Source organism: Kwoniella dendrophila, chromosome 1 (assembly GCF_036810415.1).
Source record: "Kwoniella dendrophila CBS 6074 chromosome 1, complete sequence".
NCBI classification, from domain to species: domain Eukaryota; kingdom Fungi; phylum Basidiomycota; class Tremellomycetes; order Tremellales; family Cryptococcaceae; genus Kwoniella; species Kwoniella dendrophila.
Window position 1 is genome coordinate 2,153,791 of NC_089476.1, and position 22,053 is coordinate 2,175,843.

Below are 22,053 nucleotides of genomic sequence, written 5' to 3' on the forward strand. Positions count from 1 at the left end.
GGGATATCAAGACGTTATAAGAGGTATGGATACGTTATGGTCGTGGTAAAGTGTTGATAGATAATATTAAGCTAAAGCAAGACTATCTTCCCCTCTGAATACATTATACACTCTTTTTGCCAACGCCTATCAATTTTATATGTTGTAACAGTCAATAAATTGTACTAAATAGCATTACATTAAGCTAGATGCATAACAACTCACCTTGTTCAATTTCCGTCCATTGGCTGTACCGTTTCTTAACGTTTTGATCTATTGCATAACATAAAGTACTATCAGCTTCTCCTTAGGGAACAGTATGAAGCTGATGGAGCCAAGATCACATACCTCACAATCCTGTAACATGATTTCAGCCTTTTCAATTCCACCTCTTCTTTCGGCTTTTTCAAAAGATTCCATTAATTCTCTAAAAGTTGAATATTCACTCGAAATTCCCATTGATGCACTTGGTGTTATACCTTGAACTTCTTGCAACATCAATTCAAAAGTTTCCGTAGGATTGGAAGCTTTCTTTATACCATCCGTAGGACAAAAGTTGAGATGTGATTTTGATATAAGTTTATACTAAAAGGTGTATCAAATGAAAATCGATTAGTTATTTGATCACGACTCAAACAGAATGTTGAAGACTTACAGGTCGTATAGCTACATCAGCAGCGATATTATATACCCAATCTTCTATATCTTCAGTTTTCTCGACTGCGACAGCGACCCAATATCAGCCGAGTATAGATGGTTTGCAAATCAGCTAACAACATCGAGTAAACGCTCACCATGGACTAGGAAACACCTTTCTTTGACTTGTAATTGTACTAAAGCCATTTCTATGGTTTCTTTATCCGGTCTTACACCTATAGACTTGTTCCCTGGTTGATTTGATGAAGTTGAAGAACCATTCAATCCTGCTCTAGCCGCAGCAGTAAATTCTTTATTTGCTAAAGATTTTGATTTACTATAATATTTATTTAAACCTTTAATCATGATAATCAATTGATCTGTAGCAGAATTTAAGCCTAAAGTCAATTTTATATCTGATATCCACAAGGATAACTCGTTTATATTATCTTCCCCTTGATTTGATTGTGAATGTGATATCTTGTCTATAATTTCTTCAGCGTTAATTACCATTAATATAGTTGATTCCCAAATCCAAATTGGATTATCTAAAGGTATAAATTGTTTTTTATCTGAATCCCATCTAGCTTTCAAGTGTCTCTTGAATTTTATTACACCATTTATGGGTGATTGATCTTCAGACAAAAAGTGTAGCTCAGAGAAATTATCGGTAATTCTAGTTTTGATTTCAGGTAATGAGCCTGATATAGGTGAATTCGGTAATGATAAATCATGAGATAGATATAAATGTATCTCTCGGACTGTATCGTTTTTGCTTATTCGTAGCTATATCATTGCAAGTTGTTAGTAAGTTAGGTCATCCTCTTGTGAAAAAATAATACGCGGAGGGCGGGAAGAGTGATGGGGCTAGGCGATGGATATTGTAAGCTCACCTTGTTCACCTCTGTCAGCTTTTTCTGATACGACTTTTCAGCTTCTTTAGCAGCCTAGAAATGTGGTTCAGCTCAATCATCTTACCGGTCCCGATCAGCTATTATCATATGTGCGACATACCTTTAACGTATCTCTCTGTAATTGCTTCTCGGCCTTTTCTTTAGCTTTCAAAGCTTCTCTCTCCTCTTTTGTCAACTTGGTCTTCGGGTCGTTCTGATAGAAGCGGAATAATCAGTCAATATACATGACGTGAGGACTGTGTTATCTCACTAATGTACTGTCAATCTCTTCAGTGGATTTCTGGCGTTTCTTTGTAGGCGCATTCGCCGTTGTATTCGTAGAATTGGTTTGAGTTTCATCATTTGGATTTGTGCTTTTACGTTTCTTGGGTTTCTTCATTTTGTCCGCTTTCTCTTTCACTTCAACGTCGATATCCGTTATGGTTGTATTCTGTGTTTTGAGCGTTGAAGTATCCAGGCTTGCATATGAGTCAATCTGCACAAGTTGAGGTATCAGTATTTGCTCTTGACTTGGCTAACCAAATTCGACTGGAAAGGACATACCTTTGACAATATACTATTCTCAAATTTCTCAAATTCTCTTATCAAATCTGCTGTATCCATCATATCGTTTACACCGATATTTTCATAATCATCCACTGCTTTGCTTTTACCTTTCTTATCTTTTTTGACATTCTGAATTTTCGAGTTGCCATTCGAAGAAGCAGTAGTAGTAGAGCTGGAGGCTGTTACTGAATTAGTAAGAAACGAGAAAATGTCTTGATCATCTTCCAATGTCTCGATGTCTTCATCATCGGAATCAATGAATATCGGTACAGAGTTCGACCTGTGCAGATGTGATTGATCAACGTTTAGTCGCTTTGTGCAGAGCTGATGAGCTTGGATTTATATAATGCTCACTTTGAAGGACCAGCCTGAGATATTCTAGGTTTAGGTTGAGTTTGCGTTATACCTACAAACGCAATTTCTTCATCTGAAACGTCTTCGGTATCGCTGATTATGACTACATCGCCTGTAATAAGATATCAGTAAACAAGCTGAACTGATTGATATCTCGCTCGGAATACTCACCTTGCATGGCTGATCAAAATATACAAGCATCAAGATAATCAAAAAGAGGATTGAATTGGTACAGTAGAAAGGAGAATAAGAAATTTATCTATACCAAAGTTCAAGATCAAACGCGTCGTAACTAAATCAACGAGAACATCATCTGCTCGGTTAAATTCCGGATAAACCCCCTTTATACCATACACAGACCATAGACAGCTGTGGACGAGCTTGAGAGGATATGTGAAGCAACTCAAACATCTATAATGCAAGCTTTACGCTACACTTCAACCCGCCCGAGATCATCACAGTCTCTTACTGTTGCGAACATGTTTTAAATATCAGGTCATCAATGTTCATAACGAGTCATTTGTATTATATCTGCTTTGGCATGCAACGACAGAGTCACCTCTAGATCTAAAGGTAGAGATATTTACAATATATACAACGATAGCCCAAAAATACACAGAAAACTAATATGACAACCGTTTGAAGTATGATTCCGCGCAAAACAGCAGTACAATCTCGTCTGACATCAGAAATTCCCCTTAAACCAATATACTCTTGCCAACTTGTAAAGCCTTTTTCCTCCAGTTTCCAATCGAATTACTGCTGTTCAAAGAGGATATGGGTTTAGTCGTCTTCTGGTTAATCAAATTTTCCGTTGAAGAGTGTCTGATCCCGCTATTCCCATATTTATACATATTTTTAGGTTGAATGGACTCTGATATGTTGACAGATTGGAGTTGACCTGATGAAGGCTTTTCAATTGGGGAATTCGGTAACGATTTAGATTTTATATTGGACTGTGTAGTAGTAGTGTTCGACATTGGACATCTAAGTAAAGGTGTTCTAGCGGGCTTCTTTGTTGAAGATAATGATGGTGAAGATACATTTCCTTCTAAGATCCGATCGGAATGACCTGAAAGACAATCGGAGGGTAATGTACCACTTGACGTGGCTCTAATTACAGTTGGTCTAGTGATAGTCTTCGTCACAGGTTTACTGGTAAACATAGGTGTCAAGAAGCATTTGTTTGCTGAAGTAAAAGAAGAAGAGGAAGCGGCTGCAGGTCTTGAGCATAACCAAACACCTGAACACGGTTTGTCGACATGTAGAGATTCATCAACTTCACGTAATGATGTAAGATCATCTCCAAATGAAGAATTTCGTGAACCTAATGGTAGTCGACGCGGATTGCATAAAATTGATGACTTCTGTGCAGAAGGATAATTTCGATGTGATGGGGTATATACAACCTCTTCATCCAATGATACAAGTGTTGATGATGATGTTGAAGCGCTAAATGATACATTGCATTTCTTTGGACTACGCTTCATTTCAACCTTTACACATTCGTCTTCTTCGTCTGAGCTGGACATGTCGTTATTCCAATATTGCTTTACAGTTGGATACCCAGTAGATGGTGAAACTGTTGTTATTGATGATGATGATTTGATAGTTGGTACAACGGGCATTGTAGATTTGATCAGGGGTTCGGATTGGAGAAGATTAGGGGAAGAGGGCGAGGAGGATAAAGGAGGATGAGAAGAAGGATGATTATTAGGTGATTTGGATGGTTGCTTTTTCGTTCTTAATGTCGAAGAAGGTGGGGAAGAGTTTGATAACTTTTTAACTAAATCTTTTATCTTTATAGGTGTTGGTTTAGGTAGATTGATTAGACTAGACAAAGATAACTTTCTTACCCTACTACTACTACTTTTATCGCTATTGCTACTGAATAGCGTTGATTTTTCATTTTCTGTACCGGTACCTGAATCTTGAGTAACTTCTTTTGTACCTGAATCATGTTTTACCGTAATCAATTCACGGCGCTTCAATAATGGGTTTTCAGCAGTAGATCTGAGGAAAAAGACACATTATCAGTTTCTTTTCAATACGGTGTTCATTTGGAAAAGATCGACATCCGGGGAGGGATCTTACGAGATTTTAGAGTAAAAAAAGTACGAATGGAAATAATGGAATGGCATCTCGTCAAAGGAGGAAAGCTAGAAATGGGATCAATACGATTTAAACTTACGATATAAATTTAATTCCCTCTTCCGTATTTTCCTGGAGATCTCTTTCAGAATTTGCAGGGATCACGCGATTCAGATTTTCAGGTATGAAACCATTTCTTGAGACTTCTTCGTTACTGATAAGTTTGTCTGGTGGGGTTAAACTTGTCTTCGATTGCTTAGTTAGAACGGGTTTCCCTATCATCTTCGCTTGATTTTTCGGGAAATGTGCTATGAAAGGATCGATAATAAAATCGTCGCTTCGGTTCATAAACGTATTATGCGAGGGTGTTGGGTATTTGAATATGCTTCCTTCTTGTGGTATGACTACTCTGTAAATATCGTTATTTGGTGTCTGGGAATCATTTGATAGTATTCACGAAGAAAATCAATAAATTGCGATATCTTATGTTTTACTTTTTGCTTGATGTCTCTCGATTGAAGTTGCGTGATATTACATGAAATATTGCCCTTGTGAAATTTCTTGGCTTGAAGAAGTAATGTATTTATAGTTGAACAAATGGCGTTTATTATACTAATATCTGGTACAAAAAGTGTAATCGGTTTTAGAATTCTACAAGGCAGATTGTACAGATGGTCCTGTATGACTATAAGTATCAAGAATGTCGAGATATGCAGTTTTCAGTTTCTGTCCCATTATAAAGTAATTCATCTTCTGTGATCCATAGACAATGCAGAACCATGCGCTGATCGTTCGATAGTCGAGGGAGATAAACGAGATGTCAACAAGGTCAAAGCTTCATGTTGTGTCGTACCATAGCAAATATCACATCTAATACAAATGTTACAGATCCGTATATTCCCTTACAAGCGTACAAATATAGTGGAATTGTATCGTAAAATGCGTCTATTTACGCCCATTTCACCTAATTTCACCTCAACTATCCTTTCAATGGAATCCCTTTACATTGTCTCGGCATCAGAATCGCATCATTTCGTATAGTCACAGCATGAATATGATGACATTGCCAACAGATCTAATAAGGGAACTTCCTTTGACACACATGTGGGATCGTTTGGAAAATTAACCTCAGTGAACAGCGATACATGATTGTTGACATCTAGCATGGATGGATTCAACATGGATATTGTGTTAAGATAGTCCGAGTAAGAAACGCTTTGGTCCAGTCACCGTTGAACGGGACCATGCACATACCCCTGTATGCTTGCTAGCCTGATCGTAACCAGAACTAGAGATCCTACGATGTTACCGTTGTATACAGCTTCAATTTGCTCATCTGATACAGCATAAGAGCAGTCAGCTGCTGAAGGAAAAGATTTCAACCCAAAACACATCGATGTAGACGAACGGTATGCTGCATTGACAATGATGCTATACTTGGCGAGAAATACCAAACACCAGCTCCAGCTATGACAGTTAGCATGACAAATAGAATGGCAAACTTTGCACAGCACTACCTTCTGCTCCGTTTCTCCAATTCTCCAATTCTTCAATCCTTCAATTCTCCAAACAGAGAATGATCATTATAGTTCACCAAGCGAATGGATATGCAGAATAAAAGATTGTAGGTGTAGAGCTGTGATTGCGTAAATTTTCCAGTACCTGGTTATAGCTTTTGATTTTGTCCTTATACGCGTCTTAATCCTTGGTGATCTAATTTTGGCTAATATAAGGTAGAAGGTAGCATGTGGACGCGTTCAAACAACCAAAATTAAAATCATGTAAATCAGGTAATCCGCCACTTGCTAAAAATGTGCAAACATTGAAAACATTGCAATAAACGATCGTCCTCCCTTGCTGTCATCATTGTATACTTGAAGATATAATTCTTGATCACAAATTCCCATATTTCTTACAATTATTCTGAGCTAGAAACGATTTCCGGCTCGTCGTCTCAAGTGTAATCGAGGAACAAACAATAAGGGTTTTCAATAAAACACGTTACAATCCGTACCGCGAGGAGGACCGTGCGCCTATACTCTCAAGTTTCACTTTTTTCAATTCCAATCAATCCTTATCTCTTCAGTCACTTATATCGAATAATTCACGCATCCGCATTCAGTTATCTTTGTACGACATAGACACGATCACAACGACGAGCGTGAAGAATTAAGGAAATTCAAAATCAGAAAGAAAAATATCGACTGGAACGACTACTCGAAATAGCGTCATAGACTAGAATTCAATATCCTTTCAGAAAAGGGATAGTCAAATACACATATAAAGCTCCATTCTGCCTTTACGATCATCTTCCAACTGATAACATATAGCAGCAATTCTTCAATGGCTTCGCGCTTCGGACAACCATCTTATCCTTCTGCTCAATCACCTTCTACACCATCTTCAGTTGGATATTCACAGTACGGTCAACCGTCCTTTAATGGGGCACCAAGTAGACAAGTTTCGACTTCATCATCAACTTACCAACCGCAACCCAGAGTGAACAATGGAACAACATCAAGAAGTATGACTGGTGGTAGTAGTAGTAGTGCTGGTGGATTAAGGCCTCCTGGAGGTGGAAATAGTGGTGGAGCAGGGAGTAATGATAGAAGAGCTGAAAGTAGAGAGATCGCTAGAGTACATTGGAAAGCTCTGAAAGAGTTTCTGGCTACTTGGATCGAGAAAGGTATGTCTCGGAATCTGGAAATGCAAGAACCCCCGACATTAGAAGCTGATATAGGAGCACATGCCGTGCAGAATCACCAACTTCGCGAGCATCAGCAAGGGAAAAACTTACTCGTCTGACCAAACTACAATTCCAGGAACTTTCAACAGATGTTTATGATGAGTTAATGAGACGTAAAGCGGTGGATAACGGAGAACCGGAAGGCAATGGTAAGTTAGCTATACCTTTGACTTTTTCAAGGTGGACTCGAAGTACTGATTCTACCTGCTGATATATTACAGTACCATTCCTCCCTGTAAGAGAGGACTTCCACCCCAAGCGTAATCAAGCTAGACAGAAGCTCGCTACATTGCCCAAGAATAGATTCAAGGATTTGGCTAGTGATGTATTTTATGAACTGAAAAGAAGGTATCCAGAATTTGAGGAGGAGGTAAGTCTGTTGTTCTGGCGTGTCAATTGGGCCATCTGAGTTAGTCTAATCCAATTACAGCAGGAACGACAATATGATGAACCACCACCCGCACCTGGACCCACACGACCACCTTATTCCCAAAATTCCTCATCTCAATCCCTTCGTGATCGTACAAACCCTACACCCCCACCCGGAGCACTCAATGCACGTTTGGTATCTTCCGGTTCGCAGCACCAACGTCAGGGTTCACGGCAATTATCGCAGAGCAGTCATCGCTCGAGACCAAGTAGAGATCAAGATAGAGAAGTGCTAGATGATGGGCGTGGCAGAGGACCTCAGGCGAATCCAATGGGTACTACCAATGATGTTGTTGTACCTAATAAGTCAAGATTAAGGGAAGAAGAAATCGAAGTACCATATGCAAGAGATAGTCAAATGATTGATCAACGTATAAGCAGATCATCATCAAGACCTGCAAGTAGAAGTAGCGCAGGAAGGGAAAGTAGAACCTCATACAATGATCAAAATCTTAACGAAAGAGAAAGAGAAAAAACACCTAGAGCAGAAAATGAATTGATGTCACCCGCTTCAGCGGACGATAGAGTATATTATGATAGATTATCGTTTTCATCTAATGTAACGAATAAATCGAAATTAGCCGCTGCACAGAATGGTTGGGATGAAGAAAGAGAACAAAAGTTAAGAGCGGAATACGAGTTCAGAATCGCTGGTTTAGATAGGAAAGTTGTCAACGCTGAAAAAGAGAGAGATGAAGCTAGAAGAGCTGAAAATGCTGAAAAAGAGAGAAGGCTAGAATGGGAAGAAGAAGTGAGAGGTCTAAAAGAGGTAAGTTATTTGGTTATTGTCCGCCGATATGAGCTGACCTGATTATAGCGAGCTGCTACGCACGCTTCAGCATTACGGTCCCTGCAGCATGAGTTGGATTTGGCAAAAGACGCTGTGGAAGCTGCTAAACAGCGTGCTGATCAGGCTTCACGAACGGCGGAGGAAGAAATAGGCCAATGGAGGGATAGATATGATTCTCTTGTAAATGAGTACAGAAGGTTGGAAGAGGAGAAATCGCATATGGAGGGTAATTCAATCGGGCCTGAGGCAAGTTGTCCTATAAAAGCTGGTATTACACCCAGAACTTAATGCTAATAGATGATTGCAGTCTCACGAAGCTGTTTCCGAACTAAAAATGGAACTGCATACTCTTGTTGATGAGCTTAATGCGCTATCGATGAAGAATGATGAGCTCATGTCTGAGAGAGAACAGGATGCTGTTGGTATGAATGATATGGAAGCTAGAGTTGAGGAGTATAAGAGAAAATATGACGCTGTCAGGATAGAATTGCGTAATCTCAAAGGTAAGCTAGCTTAGCTTGAGCATTATACAATAAAGTCACTGATAGCCTTCATGATCATAGCCACCTCGACCATGTTCGTTTCTAAACCCCTTACCGATGATCACCTTCCCGCATCTGCAGATGGAAATATCGCCGACACCAGTGTTTCAGCTTTCCAAAATGCCATTGATAATCTACTTCAAGTAGCAAGATCTTCGCAACCTTCTGGTGTTCTTCCAGCTATGAAAGCGATTGTTGAAGCTATAACGGATATTGGCGAAGATGTGAAAACATTTGAAGCTCAACCGAATTTAGATGTGGACGTTTCCCGATTAGAATCATTGAAATATGAATCGACAAATCGACTACATGCTTTAATGCAAGCAGCAAGAAGTCATGCTATGGCATCTGGTTTATCCCCAGTATCATTACTCGATGCAGCAGCTGGACATTTAAGTACAAACGTAGTTGAAATCATCAAACTGTTAAAAATACGTAGATCTACTCAAAATAGAGAAATGACTAGAAGAAGAAGTTCAATGAGTATCAAAGATATGGTAAATCGTGATCAAAGAGAAAAAGATATTAGAAATGCAAATGGTAATTGGGATAGGGAGTATGGTAGTCAAGATAGATTATCTGAACAAGCTAGATCTAGTCCCTTACCGGTATCAGTGCCTAATCCACCAGTGATGATACGTCAACCGTCTAATGATCGTGTACCTTCAAGAACAGCTACACCTACTGAACCATCTCGTTTAAATGGAAACAGTCACCTCGGAGGATTAGGATCCGGTCTTACACCATCTACAACACCACTTTCAGTTGGAGGAGGAGGAGCAGGAAACAATGATCGACCACCGGCAGCACTTAGAATAAATAGTTTCCAGTCCACTTCATCCATCGCTAGATCTGATTCATTCGATTTAGAAAGAAAATCTTCTATGCTGTCTGATCCAAACGGTCCAAGTCAAGGTCATAGAACGTTGGTTGAACCTAGAACAGGATCGAGCTTTGGTATGAATGCTGGACCAATTTCAGGTAATACTGAAAATGGTAGAGAAAGTATGAATTCTTTCCATACTCAAAGTAGTGGAAATCCACAACAACAGTATACTGCATCTGCAGGGTTCGGAAGAGAAGAAAATGTAGAAGAAATCAACGAAAATCATTTAGACGAGGAAGATCGCCAGGATAACGGGGTTGATGATGCTAGAGAATGGGAAGACTTAAAGGTGAGTTTCAGGCAAATTAGCATTTGTATGATGCAAAAGTGAAGCTGATTGATCTTTATCCTATTTGAATTCCTTTTTAGCCATATCTTAATACACAATCATCAGCTTTAGTGAATTCTATTCAGAATCTCTTGGCAGCAATTCGAACAAATTCATCACCTTCAGCATTGAACGAACATTTATCTGAAGTGATTGCGATTGCATCATCAATTGTCGCAGTCTCAACTAATGCTTTACCAAATTCATTAAGACCTGAAGGTAATGATTTATTAAAAGATTTAGTTACAAATACCAATAAATTATCTGAAGCTCAAGAATTAGCTTCACAGCAAAATAGTACTGCAGGAGGAGGGGGCGGTGGATTCGAGAAATCAACAAGACAACAAATTGCTTCTGCAAGTTTCGGTGTAGCTAAATCTTTAAAAGCCCTCATGAAACTTGGTGGTGCAGAGTAGAGACTCAACGAGGAATAGGTGTTCGTTCATGGTCGACGAAATATATCATGGTAACGCCATTTAGAGTATGATCTTCTCAGAAGGAGGATACGGTATATCTTGTATAATGTTTGTTTGTGTAAGCTTCGATAAGTAAGCCATACAATTAGCGTGGGGCTGTTTGATGCATCTTACTACAGTTCTCTCTGTCGACCACTATGCTTGCCAGAGCGAGCGATGCAGAAACAAGACCAGTTGAGTTTGAATACAGATAGATTTCTTAGCCACATTTAAGGAATGTTACTCTTAATGAAAGGATTTCTGCCTCCATACGATATATAATTTGGTATGATGTCATCGGAGCCTTTTAACCGGGTTTTCAACCTAAATTCCCATCATACAAAAGATAGCTTACATTATTCTAAAATCCACTACTTCTTGTTGGTCTACATTTGATCTATTTTTTTATACTAGTATCATCTAATATACAATAACGTCTAGGACATATTTTGTGACCTCGCAACAACAAATTCACATTTGGAGACAACTAAAGAAGCTTGAAAACAAAACTAAATACCATTTTATTTAATCCAAGATGTCTACATCTTCTTTATTACATACAGCATTACAGAATTTACATGTATCTCAACAACTTCATAATCAATCACATACACCTAAAGCACCTTCATCACCTGGATCATTATCACATCATGATCAAGAAACTGATGATAATTATTCCGAAAATGAAAATGAAAGTCAAGGTGGAGATTTTACAGATGAAGAAGAATTAATAGCTGTAGGTAAAGGTACAAGACCTTCTACACCTACTGCAACATCTACAAAAGCTGGTTTACAATTAGGTGGTAGATTACCTAGTTCTTTAGGTGGGAAAAATACAAAAGATCCTGTGAGTGGTGTGTTGTATACTCTAGTATGATGTTGTAAAGAGGCATTTTTTATGGATTATGTGTTTGAGACACTATGTGTTTGAGAATGTGTTGGGAATATTCAAGAGTCGTATGTGAGAGCTCAGATTTCAAGACTCTTAATGGGACAGAGCCGAAGGGCAGTGTGAGCTGTTAGTAGTATGATAGGATGGCGAAGTAAATTAGGAAGAGAGATAGTTCAGAGGGTAATACATAAGGAGGGAAAATACGATAATAGAGGTGGGGGAGTAGCCATGCTCAATTGTGCGCCTACTTATCATCTTCTGTCTGATTTTACATAGCTTCGAACATTACCTACACACATATCTGTAAGGATATTCATCCAGTTGGATGTCAGAGCTCTAGCAAGATGTGATCGAGTATGCAAACGATGGCACAAATCATCAACCTTAAACTACGGTATGTGTATTTGAGCTGTTTAACATGGATTCATAACATGAATGCTGAATGCTTACTCTTCCAACGATCATAGTTTGGTTTTTACAAAATCGGGCACTTGTGTTACCGAAGTTACTATTACCTGATACACCTGGAGGTAAAACACGTAAAGTAGACAAGGAAATTGAATTTTTTGATCCATATGATAAATCACCTAGATTATCATCATTACCACAACCACCTTTACCTACATCATCACAACCTGTATGGACAAAAATTGAATCTAAAAAAGATTGGAGAAATATTTTCAAAGTTACATTTAAACGTACTGATCCTACAGCTGAACCTGAAATTGATCATAGAAGAGTTGATATTTCAAGTTTACATACATCAGGTTATTCAACACCAAACGGTGGTGGTGGTGGTGGTGGATATAAAGGTTTAGGTTCAGGTAATGCATCAAAATGGCAAAATGAAGATTCAGATGGTGGATTATCAAGTTCAGAAAAGAAATTACAAGCAAGAGAAAATTATAAATCACTCGGAGGAAGAAAATCAAAAACAAAAAGAAAGATGGGTGGTGAATTAGGTGGTAAAGATAAAGGTGGTGCAATTGATGATGGTAGATTTGATGCTCCATGGTAGGAAGAAAATAGCTCGTAGGTTAAGAAGCCTTTATCGTTTGGCTGGAAGGTTGAGATACGGTAACTCATCCCTTGATATCATAATGAAATGCAACGTATAATACATAGCTTGATTTTCACATGTTGTTCTCTTTATAACGATTCTTATCTGTTTTATAGCACGACTCAAATATAGCTCAAACCAAAAATGCATACTGTGAATCATGTCTGTTGCTATCTTACTGGATGCTTTTCACTAACTACAATAGCCCTAATTTTCAACCACGAGGTTGATGAAATGGCTAAACAAGATATCATTGTTATTTGTAATCAGGGGTATAACGCGAATTGGTCCGGAACATTACAATTAACTACGACGCGTCCATCAGTTGGAAAGTGGTTGTACGGTGTGAGGTATGGTATGGTATGCTATGAGATGGGTTGACGCGATTTTTGATTATGAATTTCAGAACATTACATTGTTACACTTGTCACTCAACCCTCCTATCTCACATGATTACATACATCAATTTGCTGTCTCACTTCTACATATCACTCATTTGATCTTCTCTTTGTTGTACATCTAGCTATTGCAACTTAGGATATTGTCGGTCCACGCGACCTATAAACATCAGTCAACATGGCTATTGCTTCACCAGTCGCTAGTCCTGCGCGAGCTAGTCTCAGAAGGTCAGCGTCTCAAAAGAAGATCTCTTACGATGTTGATCTCACTATCGATAGTGATGAAGATGACCAACAGGCTGAACCTGTCAAGACTAATCAGGCAAATGGTACAAAAAGAAAGAGAGTGAGCTATAAAAATACATCTACTCGACTTTTTTTCATTAAGCGCAAACAAGAGGATATTAGCTGATTTCCTCCCCGTTTTGTTAGATTGAACTTTCAGAAACACCTTCAGTTACCCCAGCTTCAGAAGATGAAAGTGATCAATTGGAAGAAGAAGAATATGAAGTTGAATATATAGTAGATTCAAGATATATAAAATTTCGTGGTAAAAAACAATTAGAATATCTAATTCATTGGACAGGGTATAGTAAAAATGATAGATCTTGGACACAAGCTTCACAATTTGAAAATGATGATCCACCTGTAGTGAAATTTTATAATGAAAATCCCAAAAAACCAGGCTCAGAATTGATTATCCCTCAACCACTACCACCAATACAATCTTCGTCAACGAAGACGACAAAACCCCCCTCTTCACCAGCTAAAATCACTCCTTTATCAGATAAATTGGCTTCTTCGTCAAAAACGAAATTAAATGAATTCACATCTTCGCCTTCACGATCCGCAAGTAATATTGCTTCTTTCTCCAAGACGAAGATGGATAACTCGACATCTTCAACAAAACTGACAAATTCCAACGAAAATGAGAGGAATAAACAAAAACCTGTACAGACACAATCAGGATCGCAAGAGAAAGAAAAAGACAAATTCAAGCCAAATCCTGCTTTAGGCATAAAAGGGTTTTTCGAAATACTTGATACACCTAAATCAACTTTCAAAGCCAAAACAACTCCATCTAAAGACAAAGAAAACATATTACCCACACCTGATACCACATCATCAGATATCGAAATGGATACTTTTACACCAACTAGTCGAAGATCTACTTCCAGGGGACAATCTATGAAAGAGAAATTTACAAGTAAGGCTGCAGCGAGATTAAGTAAAAGTATGAAAGAACCACCTGCAAAGAGAAGAAAAGCTATAGATCCCGATGAGGAGGATCAGCAATCATCTTCTGATGATGCAGGAAGTGATTTTGTCATGGATGACGAAGATGGTGATGAGGCGGCTCAGAGTGATGAAGAAGATGGCAATTTTGGATCTGATGCAGGTAGTGATCCTGCAGAAGAGAACGAAGAAGGGGATGATTCTGAAGAAGGTGAGTAATAGTAGCCTGTATCGTTGATGTAAGGAAGCTAAAGCACCTGTATGATTTTTATAGAGCAAGTACCAAAATCGACAGTTAGAAAGGTTGGAAGTTGGGGAGTCAAGCTCAAAGCTCCAAAGAAACCTCCTGTGATTCTGTAAGTGCTCATATGACCATTTCACTCGCAACACTTGGGAATGTCGAATATGAGGCTGATTCTCACAACGAAACATTATAGTAAGGGATTCAGAACTGGTATCAAACCACTTGGCCAGAAAATGGAGATCAGTAAAGCTGTCAGGAATATGAGTGAAGATTTACCTCCTATCAATGATATCGAAGTTATGTTCGACCACTTGGTTTCAAGAGTAAGCGAGCTCTTCATAGTACCATTCGTGATCAATGTGGCTGACGAGCGTCTATAGATGCCTGATATCGTGCAGCTGGTGAAGAGGCTGAATGGTAGAAAACTAAGAGTTGCTACTATGTGCTCGTGAGTATGATCGCTCTTGAGAATGACTTGCACATAGGATAGTCAGCTGACATGCCATTTAGTGGTACTGAATCTCCTCTTCTGGCCCTCAATATGATCGCCAAAGCTATCAAAGCCCAACATGGGTTGACTCTCTCCTTCGATCATGTTTTCTCCTGCGAAATTGAACCGTTCAAACAAGCCTATATCGAGCGAAATTTTGCACCTCCAATCTTGTTCCGAGATGTGACGGAATTAGGCAAGAAAAAAGCGCACACAGCGTATGGGTCATTGGTTGAAGTTCCCGGAAACGTCGATGTAAGTGCATTTTCTAGAAGCCGCTCTGCCAACGGTCAGCTAATCGTGTTGCATGCAGATGCTCATCGCAGGAACAAGTTGTGTTGATTATTCCAATCTGAACAATGTTCAACAGGACATTGAAGCTAATGGTGAATCCGGAAGAACTTTCAGAGGAATGCTTCAATGGGTCAAAAAGCATCAGCCACCAATCGTTATCCTGGAGAATGTATGCAATGCTCCATGGGATAAAGTCGTCGGTTACTTTGCCCAAATTGATTACGATGCTCAGTTCACTCGGTAAGCCAGCTTCGAGGAGTGAACCTAAACTATATGCTGATCATAACTTCAGACTTGATACCAAAGAATACTACATCCCTCATACACGTACGCGAGTGTACCTCTTTGCCACGCCTTGCAAAAAGAATGATACCTCACATTTGGCCGATAAATGGGTTCATATAGTCAAAGATCTCAAGCGACCATGGTCATCTCCTTTCGAAGCTTTCTTACTTGATACCGATGATTCCAACATTCATCGAGCTCGTCTTGATCTCGCTTCAGCCAAAGAACAAAAAGATGGTAATCAACGAAAAGCGACCGATTGGGCTCGATGTGAATCTCGACATCATCGTGCCAGGCAAGATGAACTTCTTGGTATTCTTCGACCTCTTACATCATGGAAAGAAGCTGGTGTATGTAAAGGTTTAGATTGGACTTGGAATGATTGGTTGTTAGCGCAAACAGAAAGAGTTTTAGATCTACTCGAAATCTTGACCCTACGTATGGCTAAAGAAGGATCTGATTCTGGTTTCAAAGCCTGTATTTGGAATGTCAGTCAGAATGTGGATAGACAAGCTGGTTCAAACAGAACCGCTCTCGCTCAGTGTCTAACACCAAACATGATTCCATGGGTGACAACACGAGGTGGTCCAGTGACTGGTAGAGAGGCCCTCGCGCTTCAAGGTATTCCCGTTAGAGAATTACTCTTGACTAGTGAAAATGAAGATCAACTCGCAGATCTTGCTGGAAATGCAATGACTACCACGGTCGTTGGCGCGTCTATGCTTTCGGCCTTGAAGATCGCAGTCGAGAAAATTACTGCTGGTAAGAACGCTGTTGAAGATGCAGCAAAGATAGAAGAAGAAGAAGCTATGAATGATGATTTAGTATCTAAACGAATTATCGGAGAAGAGAACCTTGAAAGACATGATTTGGATCTAGCCAAAGTCGCTAAAGCCAATCTTACGGAAATCCTCGATCTGGCTGAAAGAAGTTCAAGACATTGCCAATGTGAAGGCCAGACTGGTACTGCCTCACCTATTGAAGAATGTACTGCATGCGGATATCGAGCGTGCAAAGCTTGTGGTGGTAGACCCGACCATCAGTATGTAGCTTGTCAGAATATCAGAGTCGAACCGGCAGAATTCGAGCAACGATTCAAAGAATTATTACCCATGAGAGTTCAGATAGCTGGTCTTTCAATTGCCTCTTTATCAAGCGTCAGGGAAAAAGCCAGGAAGCTCGGTAAAGGAACTGTCGACGACAAAGATTGGAACTTGTGGAGTAAAGCTGTCATTGCAGGAGTTGAAAATGCAGAATTCAGATTTAAATATTTGAAACGACAATATACTTGGACAGCTGTATACGAGGCGCCCAACGCTACTTTGGATCTATTCTTACAGGGTCAAACTCCTGAATGGCGATTGAAAATCAAAGCTCCAGCCACTGAACCCAATAACAGTCGGCTTCGAGCATTACTTCTTCACCCTGTTGCTCGATTACGATTCGATATCAATGGTCAAGATGTGTTATGCGGTCCTTGGGAGTTATGTGTACCTTCAAGACAATCTTTCAAAGTTGACGTCAATGGACAAGGTGAACTTGTTCCAAGTTGGCAAGCATCTTTAGGTCTTCAAGGTGGATTAGAGCAAACAAAACGATGGTCTCAACTTGAGGTTGTTCTTCCTGAAGAAGCTGAAGCAGCTCTAGACCGTAGATTATCCGGTACTTACACTTTATTGCCTAAATGCGGTTTAGCAATGTCATCATTACATAGAAAAGAATCTGATCCTGCCGATAAAGGATTAGCACAATTATATTTCTTCCTTGATCCTGATAGATGTGGTGATTCAGAAAATGACTCTTATGTTTTCTCAACATCAACTGAAAGATTAGATTACGGTACTGAAAGAGCTGTAATAGCTGTTTTAGAATCTAAATGGAGAGAAAATTCTAAAGCTCAACAAACTGTTAGACTTGATATACGAGGTGGATGGGTTGTATGTGAGGAAGCTCATTTAACTTCTGTCGGAGGAAATGATATCGCTGTAGTAACAAGACAAGATCAAGATTCTTCTGATGGGATTAAAAGAGATACGGCAACTTTTGCAATTCCATCTTCAGCCGATTCAGTTTCAGTTAATCTAACTAATGATGGTTGTACGCATGCTTCAGCTTTATTATCTTGTAGAGTACCTTTGGATCCAACACATTCAGAATCAATGTGGAGACCTAATACCTGGGGTGAAATTGATTTACTGCATCAAGGTAATGCAACATTCTCAAATTTAGCCTGGATAACGGAAAGATTACCTCCATTGGATAAATTGAGTAAATGGACTCCACTAGCTGATGTCGATGTAAGTAATCCGCATCTCCTGGAAATCATTTAGTGTTGATATAGGAAGCTAACCATTTGACATAGGCTGAGGGTACCGCTTGTGAAAGATGTGCGCCTAGAGCACCAAAAATCCATTGGATCAAAAAAGCAGGAAAACCAAACAAAAACGGTGGAAAGACCAAAGCTACCATTATTGCCTTTGAAGACAAGCTTGAAGCTGGTCGTTATGAACATGTAAGTTGAAATATAGAGGACTTATGTAGCTAAGCTGATGTCGAATGATGAACTTTAGGCTCTCAAAAATCGTCCTGCTCCTTTTGTTGTGCAATTACGTCTCGATAACGATATCGGTTCTTTCCGAATTGGTCTCAATATCGTTTCTCTTGCTCATCGTGCCCTTTCCAGACTTCCCATCAACACAAATAAAGGTCAGATCAAACTTTCTTGGAAACTGACACCGGGTCAAGTAGCCGATGTACCAGAACCACCTAGAGTATTCATTCTCCCCAGTAACAAGCGAGATCCAGAACATGCACAACCGGAAGGATTCAAGCTTCCATTGAGAGTAGAACAGCTTAGGTCATTATGGTGGATGAAAGAGCAAGAAGCTGCTACAGGTAAAACACACACTTTCATCGAAGAGGAAATATCAGAAGCGGCTTTACCTACTTTAGGCTGGAGAGCTGAAGGAAAAGCTGAACGACCTGTCATGATCCGTGGAGGTGTTATAGCAGATCAAGTTGGTTATGGTAAAACCATTATTTCTTTAGCTCTTATTGCTGAAACTAAAAATCTACCTGCACCTGAACCGGCTCCTGAAGGATTAATAGATCTGAAAGCTACCTTAATCATTGTTCCTGGACATTTGAGTAAACAATGGCCTAGTGAAATATCAAGATTTACAGGAAAATCGTTCCGAACAATAGTCATTCAAAATATGAAAGATTTGCAAAATAGATCAATATCTGATTTATCAAAAGCTGATATCATAGTAATGGCTTCTGAAGTATTTGAATCTGAAACATACTGGGAAAGATTCGAATATCTATCTTCCCAACCTGAAGAATGGTTGAATGATAAAAATGGTGGTAGATTCTTCCAAGATAGATTCGAGTCTTCAATGATTGGACTTCAATCACAAGTTAAAACTCTACTTGAAGAAGGAGCAGAAGAATTAGTTGAAAAAATGAAAGAAAATCAAACCAGCATGAAAAGGGAATCAGAAAAGAAAAAAGAAGCTCATAAAACTGCTGAATATGGCAAAAGAATGAAAGGTAAAGCATATAGAGATAAATATGATGGTGAATCATCATCAAATAAGAAAAAGACCAAAAAATCTGTTGAAGATATCGAAAAATGGGAAGCTTCAGAAGATGAAGAAAGTGTGAGTTGACTGATAGATGATAGATTTGCTTCAAATTCAGCTGACAAACATGGGATCCTGTGAATTACGTAGGAGGAAGAGGATGAAGACGAATTAGCTTCTGTTCCTATACCAACTTTCAGAACTGCTAAATCAACTGAATCTTTCGCCAATCAACATGTCAAAGATAACTACAAATTATTGTCTTGTCCTGTCATGCATATGTTCAGGTAAGTTAGCTCATAAATACAATCTCTGTTTAGCTGATATTGACTATTTCAGATTCCGACGAGTCATCGCCGACGAGTTTACATATCTTGATAACAAAGCACTAGCCGCTCTTTTACGACTTTCTTCATGCTACAAATGGGTTCTATCAGGTACTCCACCAGTCAGCGATTTCCCTGCTATTCGAAGGTGAGCTGTCAATATACCCTGAAGTCATTGATAACGCTAACAATGGTATATAGTATTGCTGCTTTTATGGGTATCCATCTCGGCACACCTGACGATGCAGAAGGCACAGCTCAAGCACGAAAAGCTAGAGCAAAGGAGCAAACTCAAGCTGAAAAGTTCCACGCTTTTAGAGAAATCCATTCTCAGGCATGGCACAGAAGGCGAGATGATCTAGCACAAGAGTTCTTGAATGTCTTTGTAAGACAGAACATAGCTGAAATCGATGATATCCCTACGGTCGAACATGTTCACAACATAAAACTTCCTGCTTCTGAAGGCGCTGTCTATCTGGAATTAGAGCATCATTTACAGGCTCTGGAGTTGCAAGTGTAAGTGTTAAAGGACAGTCGCTGTTGAAACAGTCACTGACAATCCAATCAAAATAGTCGACGAGAAACCAAATTCAAAGATGTCACAGTAGGTGATCGAAACGCAAGACTTGAAGAAGCTTTGGTCGATTCTAAAACAGCTGAAGAAGCATTACTCAAACGATGCTGTCATTTTACTCTTGATCTTACAGACAAGGAGCGAGATCCTAAAACAGCACAACAGGCATGTGAATATATATCCGGTACGAGAAGTACTCAATTGATAGGTTGTGAAGAAGATCTTGCTAGATCGATCAACGAAGCTGTCGCCTTACTTGGCTGGATCAGGAAGAAGGGTGGATTTGGTAAAAGTGACACTGACAAGAAATATTTCCAAGAGTGGGTGGCGGATTCCAGCGATCTCAGCAAGCATCAAGGAGATTCCGAAGCTGCTGAACGATTGATTCAAGTTATGGCCAAGTGTGGTATTAAAGATGGTGTTATCCCCAATGAACCTGTTAACGGCAAAGCAGCCACGATAGAGAAAGGTGGTAAAGTAGATGATGTAAAATGGCAATTACGTGAACAAAGTCATCTCTTAAGAAAGTTATCTAAAGAGTTAGTAGCCAGAGTCAGATCATTAAGATTCTTTGAAGTTATTAGAAAATTACAACGTAATGGAAGGGAAGCTAAAGCAGTTTTAGAAGCATCTGAATGTGGACATAAACCATCATCCAATCCTGAAATTGATATGGCAGTTTTGTCATGCTGTGGACATGTCGCATGTCTTGAATGTATGATAAAATCAGCTGATGAACAGAGATGTGTCAAAGGTGTGAATTGTCATTCGGCAGTCAGACATACAAACATAGTTAAAGTTAAATCATTAGGTATTGAAGGCGAATTATCTTCAGGTAGATTTGGTGCAAAATTACAAAAATTAGTTGATTTAATTAAATCTATACCAAAAAAAGAGAAGATTTTGGTTTTTTTACAATGGGAAGATTTAACAGGTAAAGTTTCTGAAGCTTTACGAAGTGGTAATATAAAACATGTAACTTTAAGCGGTGCTGTCAAATCAAGAGCAAATACTTTAGATAGATTCCAACAACAAAGAAAATCTTCTTCTTCTTCTTCAGATGACGAGTCTGATGACGAGTCTGATGACGAGTCTGATGATGAAGATAGAGTTTTGTTATTGAAAGTTAATGATGCATCAGCAGCAGGATCAAATTTAACTATAGCAAATCATGTTATATTTTTAGGTCCATTATTTACAAATTCTTTATTAAATTATAGAGCAGTTGAAACTCAAGCTATAGGTAGAATTAGAAGATATGGTCAAAATAAAAAAGTTCATATACATAGATTATTAGCTTTAGATACAATTGATCAAACTATTTTTAATCAACGTTCAAGTGAATTAAAATCCAAACCTGATTACGAGATTGTCCCTACTGAACCTTATGATCCAAAAGCAAAATCAACATTTATACGATCTTCTACAACAACAACAACAACAAACACTACTACTGAAGCGAATAGAACAAGTACCAGTGATAATAATGCCATTGCTTCTTCTAGTAGAACAAATATTACTGAAATAGATTTAGAATCTAATGAAGATGATCAAGATAATATTCATAGTAACGATACTGAGAATGATAAGGTGGATGTTGTAATTCAAATTAGTCCAAAAAAGGCAAAATCAATGATTGGTAAAAACCAAAGTTTTAGTAATACTCAAGATGAACCTATTGAAATTGATAGTGATTGATAAATCAAATCACAGGTCAAGCTCAAATCCCTCTTTATTACTTTCGCGCAATCCATTTCCATAATGTGTTTTCCCATTTTTTGTACCATTTGTAGTTTAGTTGTTGTTAAGCGTTTGTAGAAAGTAAATTAATTAGTCTTTTCGGGTGGTATCTTATTTCGTATATTTCCATACGTTCTCTTTCTTTTCCTTGATGTTTTGTATGAATCAGTGCATATCTTATTCTCTAACGTGATTTGAGGAAGTACATATACTGTATGTAATATTTTGCATACA

General features: G+C 38.8%; 5 protein-coding genes across 5 annotated transcripts; 3 read left to right on the top strand and 2 right to left on the bottom strand.

Annotated features, from left to right (window-relative positions):
- Window positions 1-66: 66 nt before the first annotated feature.
- Window positions 67-2,607, bottom strand: L201_000773 (uncharacterized protein; the record flags this gene model as incomplete). Its single annotated transcript, XM_066216569.1, has 11 exons — window positions 67-126; window positions 205-252; window positions 328-564; window positions 635-699; window positions 774-1,401; window positions 1,509-1,562; window positions 1,630-1,722; window positions 1,780-2,004; window positions 2,073-2,355; window positions 2,430-2,541; window positions 2,601-2,607. The coding sequence occupies 11 exons, from the start codon at window positions 2,605-2,607 to the stop codon at window positions 67-69; spliced, it is 1,812 nt and encodes a 603-aa protein (XP_066072666.1).
- Window positions 2,608-3,127: 520 nt separating this feature from the next.
- On the bottom strand, window positions 3,128-4,802 carry L201_000774 (uncharacterized protein; the record flags this gene model as incomplete). The annotated part of the gene is made up of 2 exons (XM_066216570.1): window positions 3,128-4,442; window positions 4,621-4,802. 2 exons carry the CDS (start codon window positions 4,800-4,802, stop codon window positions 3,128-3,130), a joined length of 1,497 nt encoding a protein of 498 aa, XP_066072667.1.
- A 2,061-nt stretch (window positions 4,803-6,863) lies between these two features.
- L201_000775 (uncharacterized protein) lies at window positions 6,864-10,657 on the top strand (the record flags this gene model as incomplete). Its single annotated transcript, XM_066216571.1, has 8 exons — window positions 6,864-7,206; window positions 7,278-7,415; window positions 7,488-7,636; window positions 7,697-8,464; window positions 8,513-8,731; window positions 8,793-8,988; window positions 9,049-10,202; window positions 10,283-10,657. 8 exons carry the CDS (start codon window positions 6,864-6,866, stop codon window positions 10,655-10,657), a joined length of 3,342 nt encoding a protein of 1,113 aa, XP_066072668.1.
- Window positions 10,658-11,231: 574 nt separating this feature from the next.
- Window positions 11,232-12,606, top strand: L201_000776 (uncharacterized protein; the record flags this gene model as incomplete). Its single annotated transcript, XM_066216572.1, has 3 exons — window positions 11,232-11,543; window positions 11,865-11,982; window positions 12,056-12,606. 3 exons carry the CDS (start codon window positions 11,232-11,234, stop codon window positions 12,604-12,606), a joined length of 981 nt encoding a protein of 326 aa, XP_066072669.1.
- Window positions 12,607-13,224: 618 nt separating this feature from the next.
- Window positions 13,225-21,777, top strand: L201_000777 (uncharacterized protein; the record flags this gene model as incomplete). Its single annotated transcript, XM_066216573.1, has 14 exons — window positions 13,225-13,392; window positions 13,479-14,493; window positions 14,557-14,638; window positions 14,720-14,849; window positions 14,907-14,974; window positions 15,037-15,271; window positions 15,330-15,550; window positions 15,603-17,892; window positions 17,958-18,107; window positions 18,166-19,257; window positions 19,330-19,466; window positions 19,519-19,653; window positions 19,707-20,021; window positions 20,079-21,777. 14 exons carry the CDS (start codon window positions 13,225-13,227, stop codon window positions 21,775-21,777), a joined length of 7,737 nt encoding a protein of 2,578 aa, XP_066072670.1.
- Window positions 21,778-22,053: the final 276 nt, after the last annotated feature.